This window comes from Falco rusticolus, chromosome 17 (assembly GCF_015220075.1).
Source record: "Falco rusticolus isolate bFalRus1 chromosome 17, bFalRus1.pri, whole genome shotgun sequence".
NCBI lineage: Eukaryota > Metazoa > Chordata > Aves > Falconiformes > Falconidae > Falco > Falco rusticolus.
The window spans coordinates 7,511,128-7,520,449 of record NC_051203.1 but is presented as its reverse complement, the minus strand read 5'-3'; the positions used below and the strand labels follow the sequence as shown (position 1 = coordinate 7,520,449).

Sequence of the window (9,322 nt, the reverse complement as noted above, 5' to 3'; positions counted from 1 at the left end):
AGGTAAGCCCTTTAGAGTTCTGATGGGAGAAGTGCAGGAGCATGTGGTGGATCTAGAGCAAGAGGAAGGAGGTGGGACAGAGGGAACTCTCTCACCAGGGGAGGTGGAGAGCAGCACAATCACCCCTGATGTGATTCAGAGCCCTCCTATTGAACTGGAGGAAGGAGGGAAAATATTAGCACCCTTGCAAAAGAGTGGGTCAATCATAAAGAAGTGAGACCAGACTTGTCTCTACTGATCATGAGATTCCATGGGTCTGAGAAGCCCCTAGATGGAAATGGCCCCATGAGGGTCACTAATCCATTCTTCCGCCCTAGAGGCAGCTCTGTCCCATGAGGCATTTCAAGTTGGGGCAAGTATGACTCATCTTGTGGCCATCTAGGCAGGGTCTGAAAAGTGATTGTCCATGTTTTATGTCTTATTGTGTGGTCGGTGTTGGTCTATATGGGAAAAATCAGAGTGTTCTTCCATCAAATATGACTACTATAAATAAGAACATTATGCTCTTATTTCACTCATTTTACTTTGGATCATTTAAAAATGTTTTGCTTTTTGAACATTTTCATCACCTTACTCTAGTGGTGGGTTAGTCTTGGCTAGGAGCCAAACTCTCACCCAGCTGCTCACTCACTCCCCCTCAGTGGGATGGGGGAGAAAAATAAAAGAACACAAATGAAGAAGCTCATGAGTTGAGATAAATATGGGGGGGGGGGGGGGGGGGGGCGGGGATGTGATTACTTAGCAATTCCTGTCATGGGAAAAACAGACTCTGCTTGGGGAAAATTGACTGACTTTATTGCCAGTTAAAATACATGCATAATTATTGGTTGGGGCAAAGTAACATTAAAACAAAACCTTTCCTCCCGGTTCCCCATGCTTAACTTGACTCCAGACTCTTCTACTCATCCCAAAGTGGTACAGGGAAATGGGGCTGAGGGGTTAGGGTCAGTATGTAGCGATTTCTCTCTGACACTCCTTCTTCTCACACTTTTCCTCTGCTCTGCTGTGGCTCTCTGTGGGCAGGATATCCATCTGTTCCACTGTGGGTCCTCCATGGGCTGCAGGGGGTCCCTGATCCTCCATGGAGCACTTCTACAGCCTCTTACTCTGACCTTCTTGTCCCCTCTCTCATTGCTCACTCTTCTTGGCATTTTCTGCCCCTTCTGAAATATTTTTGCCCAGGCAAAGCTCCCTGCTTCACACACCATGCACTCCCACCCACACAGACACAGAGATATAGGAAAGACATTGAGCAGCTGGAGCTAGCTCAGCGGCCACGGCTCTGTGGGGAAGGTGCAGGAGCATCCACCACCTGGGGAGAGGCAGGAGAAGGCTCTGGGGATCAAAGCAGACCACCAGGACCTTCTTTGTCCTGGGATGTGGCAGGAGGATGAGAAAGAGCATGGCCCACAGTGGAGAGAAAAGATCTGGCAATGTCCCTCCAGGCCATGAGCCTGCTGCTGACCCATCAGGGGCTGAGGAAGAACTGACTAAAGAATAGGACTGTTAGTTATGTATTGTGGTTGTTCTGCCAGCCACATTGCTATGTTCACCTCTGGAAAAAAAAAAAAAAAAAAAAACCAAACTAAAAAAAACCAAACCCCTAACATAAACTGTGCTCAATTTGGTCAGACGACCAGTCACTCTCACAAAAGCTGCTGAAGACCAGGACAAGTTCAGCCAAGAATTTCTGAGCGCTTTTCCCTGCTGCAGTTTTCTCAGAGGTCTCCCCCTGTGCCAGCAGTGGTTGTATTTGCTGGAATTTGCAAGGTGCCTGCCCTTTGATGTCTGTGGGGCTCAGCATCCCTTGAGCATGGTTATTCGTTGCTGAAAGAGCCACAACTAGTGCCGATGGAGAAGGTGGCAGGGCTGACAGTTTGCAGTGGTGAATCTTCCCTTGCATATCTAACTGACAGCCCTGGTCTCCATCCATCCCATTGCCGCCTGCATGTGCAGCTGCTGCTGCACCTACCCGTTGCTGCTGCTGGCGACCTGTATCTGTCAGAGGAGGAGAAGTAAGCAGCAAGGGCAAAGGAGGATCACATCAGAGGACACAAAGTGAGGCAGGGGAAAGGTGATGTGAGGCTAGTGAGCACGAGGCACCCACTTTAGGGAGGAGCGCTTCTGGTCCTAGGATGCTCTTCCACTGGGAATTCCTTCAATGCCTGCACCACACCTGAGCCCCCAAAATACTGAGCGATGCTCAGCATCATCCTCTAAAACCGTGCCATGCACATAGGATGGTGGCAGCTCAGATTGGTGATACCTCCTCATTCCTACCCTGAGCCTCTGAATGTGCAAGATGGGAGCTAACACCACACTGCCAAGGTCTAGGACACAAGGAGGGCCTCCTACAAGGCTTTTCAGATACTGACAGTACACTTGCTGCAAGCCAGGTGGGTTACCAAAAACTCCACCATAAAGGTGGCACAAGTGGTTACGCTTCAGCCCTGGTTAGTTAAAGTGGTGTTTGATCTCAGGATTACCTGGATCACATCTTTGCTCCAAAGGTGCCTCACTGGTGGCCTCCTCTCTGTCTCAGTGGAGGAGGAAACAAGGAAGAAGAAAAGGCTTGTTTCTCTTATCCTTTGCTTTGAAAATCCAAACCAGCGTTTTATCTGGATGTTGATGTATATTAAGATGGGGCCTCCAGTCCTCTGCAGCTTCCGAATCATCCAAAAACGGCCCCTATACAGCTGCTGGTGCCACTCCACTACTGATGCAATGCAAGGGGAAGTTGTGGAAACCATCTTCGTGCTACTTCTCAGCAGATGTCACTTCCCAGCCACTTTGCTGCCAGTCACTAGAACATAGACATTTCTAGTCTTGGCACATTTGGCTTGATCACAGGCATGATGGTAACTAGGGAAAAACAGAAAGGGAAGGCTGGATCCTGTGGTCTGGGAAATGGGGAGAATAATAAAAACCTTGCTGCTGCTGACCCTTTTTGTCACTTGCTATAAAGAAGACCCCTAAGGCAAGAGAGAGTAGAAAATGGCCACCATCAGTCCCCCAGTTCAAGGGAGGGATGAAGTGGACTATGGTTCATGGGGCAAAAAGACAGTCCAAAGGTGACCTAGAGCATTTGGGGTGGAACGTATCTCTGAAAAGATAATGACAATACAAAGACATGCAACATACAGGGTGTAGCTTCCCTGAGCTCCCAGATCTGTGGGTAGTGGCTTCTGCTTCATTATGCAGCACTTCCTCTCCCTACCCCTCTGACCACCCAGCTTGGGTTAGACAGATGGAGAAGGCAGGACAGAGCCACCAGGCAGCACGCTCCTCTCCTGGACAGCCTGGCACAGAGCCCTGAGCACACCGTGGATTGTGCTGCCATGACCGTCTACCTCCTTGTGATACTCCTCAGTGAGTCTCTCTGCCTCCACTCTGCCTTCTCACTCCCCCATGGATATGTTTACTTCTCCTTTTTCCTTTTCTCTCAGCTCTTACCCTCTCTGTTCTCCATTCTTGTCCTTTCTTTCACCTCTAGCCCTTCTGCTGCCTTACATCCCTCTCAAGTCCTTTCTTTTGCTGCTGTTGTCTCTGCTTTCTCCCTCTCTCCTTTCTGGCTTTCAATTCAGTCTTCCCTCCTGTCTTTTATGGTCCTCTATAAAAACCTGTTCCTCTGCCTCCTCTCTCCTGTCCTCTCCTCTCCTCTCCTCTCCTCTCCTCTCCTCTCCTCTCCTCTCAGCTGGATAACACTATTCTCTGAATATGAAGAACAGTTTGTTGAAAACTCATTGTTGTGGTGATGCTGGACAGGATCCCAATATGTGGTCTTTTCAGCAAGTGATTCTAGCTGTTAAATATCAGTACCGCTACTTTCTTTCATTTTCTCTGGTGTAGATTATTTCGAAATCAGGTCTGATCAGCTGTTCTGCTTCCTTATTTTTCTCTGTTTTCTGGCATGAGAATCAGACTGGGACTTGTTTGTCCCTGGCCTGGGGTGAAACAAAGTTCTGTTCTAAGATCTGTTTCAGGTCAAAACTGTGCTCCAGGGCTTTTAATGCTTAGGCCTGCTTCCGTCCCATCTCTGTTCAGCACTAATTTTTCATCATCACCAGTGGGGGCTAAAAAGAAGGGGCACGCACCTGCACGCAACCTCTTCCTGCATGCATCTCACCGTGTTACAAAGGACACTACATTCAAGTGCTCTGGGTGGGGGAGACGCTTTTCAGCAGAAGACAGCCAATTAGATCTGTTGCCTCACACCCGCAGCAGCAAAACCCATGTCACCCAATGGCATCCTACATCTTCCTTCATACTTCACCTAGCTCTTGTCCTGGGTCTGGCTGGTTGCAGTTAGTTTGCCTCATAGCAGCCTGCAACGGTGCCCGTTTGGATTTGTGACTAAAAGAGTGTTGGTAACACACCAGAGCTTTGGCTATGGCTAACAACATTTGCATGGTGTCAAGGTCTTCTTGAATGGGTTCTTGAGAAGCTTAGGGGTGGGAAGAAGCTGGGAGGGAACAGAACCAGAATGGCTGACCCCAACTGACCAAAGAGATATTCCATGCCCTATAAAGTCATGCTCATCAATAAAACCAGAGGGAAAAGAGGCTTGGGACAGGCAGCCATCGTTCGGGCTCTGGCTGGGTGTCCCTGCAGTTGTGGGGGGTGATGAGTGATTGCCTTTGCATCACTTGATATCTTCCTCTTTCCATTACTTCTTTAACTTCTTTGAATCCAAACCCACAAGTTCTCTTACTGCTGCTCTTCTGATCCTTTATTCCCATTGTGCTGGGGGCAGGGGGAGTGTGTGGTTGTGTGGGGCTGATCTGCCAGCCAGAACGAGCCCACCACAGCTCCCTGGGCCCTCCTCACCTCTAATGCAAGCAACAACCCCCACCTCATTGCTAGTCATAACAAGATTCCTTGCCTGTAGCCTCATTTTTGATGCCATTAGACCTTGAGCTCATCCTGTTCTTCACCTCATCTCCATACGTACCTTCTTCCCTGCTAGGACCCATGACATCTCCTGTCCTTCCTAACCCAATAAGAACTCCAGCAGTTCCATTTCTTTAAGTTTCAAGATGTCATTTGCTAGTGCTGATATCAATCAATTCTTTGCAATCACCAGATCTCTTCTAACAGAAGAAATAATCTCTTACAACATGTGCTGTATGTAGCTAAAAGATAAGTTCAGGGGCATGATGAGTTTTGTAATTTTTTTTTCCATGCATAGCCTCATTGGCTTGTGAAATTGTTTTCTCAGGTTTTCTCAGTGATCAGTCTAGGCATTCCATGTCATCTTGGCACAAAAAGGAATGATGATCTGTACAGAATCCATGGTATTGTGGAGGGGCCATGATCTTGCCTGATGGCCAGAAGGGCTAGGTCTTCATAGGGTAGTGTCTGTGTAAGTGATATCTTTTCTCTCTTTTTTTGCAGCCTCCCCTCTCTTGTCATTTCAATGGCCCTCTCTCACAGCTCTCCTCCACTTGCTGCCATTGGCTATGTCCTCTGCAGGTAAGTGCAGCTTGACCTCTCACAAGATTCTCTCCAGCTGGACTCAGACAAGGCGAGGTTGAGTTGTGTTTTTTTAAAAAGGAGGGAAAAGGAAAGTTCCCTACCATCCTCCAAATCCTTTCTTTCTTCCCCAGACCTGCTGCCGGTCCCTACCCTCTCCACAGACCCCAGTTATCATTTCTATTATGAAGGGGAACATCTTGCTATCATATGCTCAGCTGCAACACAAAGGAAAATAGGCGGATTTCGGTTCTTCAATCAAAGCGGGGAGCAAATCGACCTAAGAGCACCATACCCCCTCCCGTTTGCCTGGCTCCAGCTCAAGGCTTCAACAGCATCAGCTGGGACATACACGTGCATGTACTTTGTGGAGGACTCTGGGCAAGAAATTCCTTCCAACAGGAGCCTTCCTCTCTCAATTAAGGTCCAGAGTAGGTTGGTTTTGTCTCTATGGCTTGCCCAGGGGCTGCACGGCTCCCTTTAAAGCATCATCTTCTCCCATGGCCCTATCACTTGGTTGCCAATGTACAGATGAAGTAGCTCCAGCTTACTGTCATAAAATCACAGAATTATTTGGGTTGAAAAAGACCTTTGATATCATAAAGTCCAACTGTTAACCCAGGACTACCAAGTCCAACAGTAAACCATATTGCTAAATTTTTTTATTACTTCCAGGGATGATGAATCCACCACCACCTCAGGCAGCTTGTTCAAGTGCTTCATCACCCTTTCAGTGAAAAAAAAATTCGTAGCATGCAATCTAAACCTCCCCAGGTGTAACTTGAGGCTGTATCCTCTTGTCCAGTTGCTAGTTATTAGGGAGACCAACCCCCACCTGCCTACTACCTCCTTTCAAGTAGTTGTAGAGGACTAAGATATCCCCTGAGTCTCTTCTCCAGACTAAACAACCCTAGTTCCCTCAGCCGCTCCTTGTAAGACTTGTTCTCTAGACCCTTCACCAGCTTCATTGGCCTTCTCTGGACACGCTCCAACATCTCAACATCCCTCTTGAAGTGAGGGGCCCAAAACTGAACACAGGGTTCAAGGTGTGGCCTCATCAGTGCCAATTACAGGAGGACAATCACTGCCCTTGTCCTGCTGGCCACACTTTCGAATACAAACCAGGATGCTTTTGACCTTCATGGCCACCTGGGCATACTGCTGGCTCATCTTCAGCTGGCCATCAACCAGCACCACCAGGTCCTTTTCCATCAGGCAGCTTTCTAGCCGCTCCTCCCCAAGCCTGTAGCGTTGTGTAGGGTTATTGTGACCCAAGTGCAGGACCCAGCTCTTCTCCTTGTTGAACCTCATACACCTGTCTTCGGCCCATCAATCCAGCCTGCCTAGATCCCTCAGCAGAGCCTTCCTCACAAGCTCCTTTTCTGCTCCTGCATTTCTCTGAGAAAGCAGGAATTAGTCGGCCGAACAGCTGTGTCACCTCTAAGAGGTCTTCCAGCAGTGAGCCTCCCCAAGCCTTTCATCTGGGTTTGGGGTGTATTACACACCTTCCTACTGTGGGCATGTAAAAATACTTCTTTTCTACACTTCAGTGAAGAGAAAGAAACTGCATAAGCTGCTCTGAGCTCTTAACACTGTGTTGCGTGGGTCTTTTCTCCTCTGCCCATGGTTCAAGAAGGGCATAGAAAAGAGAGCCACAAGTGACCCCCCAGAAGCTTTTTGATCGTCCAGGGCTCTGTATTTGAATGGAAAATAACCAGAAGAATAACACATCTTTTGTAAATTCTTAGGTAAGACTAGCTTATAACACTGGGAAAAATCGTGGGGCTTGCGCACAGGTCCTGATGCCAATAGACAGCCAATTGCTTGGGTTATGTTTTGATAAGGTTTTTGTTTCTTTTCCCCCACCCCCCACCCCCCACCCCCAGCTGCTCCCGTGGCCCCAACTTTATCCCTGGATCCTCAGCAGCAAGTCTATATATCCGGGAACAGTGTCAAGCTCCTCTGCTCCATCCCCTCATCTCCAGATAACGTTAGGGAAGTCCAGTACTATGCAGACTTTGGATTTGCAGTCTCCATCCCAGTATCAAATGTGAAAAACTACAGCTACGATCTCAAAATCACAGGAGAGGATGTCTCTGGGTCTTACAGTTGTGCCTACTTTGTAATGAAGTCTATGCGTCCTGTTCGATCCGAAAGGAGCCGCTGGATCAATGTTAATGTGAAAAGTGAGTTTTCAAACCCTTCCTCACTACAGCGTCAAGTAACTAGTGACTCATCATGAGTTAATTCACTCCCTGTGTGCTTGCCTATGAAGTCATCCATGAGTCTCACCTCCATCCCTTCCTGTCCTAGGATCATCCATCTGTCTGCCTCAGTCTCTCTATTCATCACTAAATGAGCTCACTGCCATGCCTGCCTGAGTTTTTAAGCACCAAAATAAGGAGGGGTAATGGAGAAATAGATCTCAGTGAAAAAACTGTCACATCACTTTGTCTGGCTTTTTTTGGGGCAGTGAAAGGTTGTGTTGTGCTAAGCCTAAAGTCACTGTTGATTCCTATCCAGGCTATAAAATCGGCTGGATTCGAGAGATCATTGTTGGGGGTTCATTCTTTACCATCAATGGCCTCATCTTTTTCTTCTCCCACTGCCTGATGAAGAGAACAGGTAAATATTTCCGTTTCATTAGGACATTTAGAATTTTTAAATCCTGGGACTTCCTTTTATTTTACAGAAAATGACCCGGTTTGACTGTTATTCCATCTTGTTTTCCAAAGAAAAGGAAGCAAACATTTTATTCAAAGCTGTTTTGGTAGATTATTATGGAGAAAGAATTTGAAAAATGATTGCTTCTCAATATTGGTTGAGTTACCATCCTTGGAAGTACTTAAAAAGGGTGCAGAAGTGACACTTAGGGACATTGTTTAGTGATAGATCTTAGTGATAGATTTAGTAGTGTTAGGTTTACGGTTGGACTCAATGATTTTAAAAGCCTTCTCCAACCTAAAAGATTCTATGATACTGTGATTCTCACCCTGCTTCCTCCTCTGATGCCCAAATCTATCTCCTTTAGGGGTCCAACACTGAAGAGAAGCCATTTCTGATGCTGCTGCTTCCCTCATTTGTGGATCTGGAAGAGGGATTCTGAAGGAGAAGGAGAAGGAGAAGGAGAAGGAGAAGGAGAAGAAGGAGAATTCCCTAAAGGTTCTGCTCTATTAGCTAAGGCAATCTACTCCCTCGGGCCCCACCTGATTCCTCATTGTCTGCCTCAGAGTCCCCAAGAGGCAGAAGTGGTGCATGTTCAGCTGGCAATTGTTTTGACTTACCCATTCCTCACCTTCCAACCCACCTTGGGTCTATTCAAATAAAGCTGGATGTTGTGTCTGAGTCTTGTGGGTTTCATTGAGAGATGCACATTTCCATGGTTCTTCCCAAAATGTATGCTTGTGTTTGTATGTGAGTGTGTGTCCTCTGCTCCAACTCACTCCCAATCCCACCACATTTCCATCACACTCCGTCCTTACTTCCATCTGAAATTCAGCCTCCTTTGGTGAAACACTGCAGCTCAGCCTTTAATCTCTGGACTGTGCAATCTGGTAGAAGGATAAGGGGTCAGAGAGAAGAACACAAGCCCAGAGCAGCTCCTTACCCCTCTGGCTTGCCTGTGTTTGCTGTCCAGGTCCCATCTAATATCTAATATCTGTACAGTTGATACCTTATGGTTTGCATCTGTAGAAGGCTGATGTCTTGGGGAGAGAAACATGGGCAGGAGGGGTAAGATGAGGGGTCACCTCTACATGGTAAATCACGCTGGAGGTCAGGCCACTTCATCCAGCATCTACTCCCAAAGAAAATATACAGCCTGACCCAGCACAGGGGCATACCAGAGGCC

At 47.4% G+C, this 9,322-nt stretch overlaps 1 protein-coding gene across 3 annotated transcripts in view; it reads left to right on the top strand.

The window, feature by feature from the left end:
• LOC119158445 overlaps window positions 1-8,817 on the top strand; it is a 9,352-nt gene extending 535 nt beyond the window's left edge. Inside the window, exons 1-6 of one of the 3 annotated variants that reach the window (XM_037410393.1) lie at window positions 2,858-3,369; window positions 5,395-5,472; window positions 5,607-5,903; window positions 7,359-7,658; window positions 7,996-8,097; window positions 8,504-8,817. In XM_037410393.1, coding sequence (XP_037266290.1) covers window positions 3,339-3,369; window positions 5,395-5,472; window positions 5,607-5,903; window positions 7,359-7,658; window positions 7,996-8,097; window positions 8,504-8,517 — 822 coding nt within the window. In that variant the 5' untranslated portion in view covers window positions 2,858-3,338 and the 3' untranslated portion in view covers window positions 8,518-8,817. Of the gene's footprint in view, window positions 1-2,857; window positions 3,370-5,394; window positions 5,473-5,606; window positions 5,904-7,358; window positions 7,659-7,995; window positions 8,098-8,503 lie in introns of those variants that run through there. The other 2 variants (XM_037410394.1, XM_037410397.1) reach the window with 2 other exon arrangements.
• The last annotated feature ends 505 nt before the right edge of the window (window positions 8,818-9,322 follow it).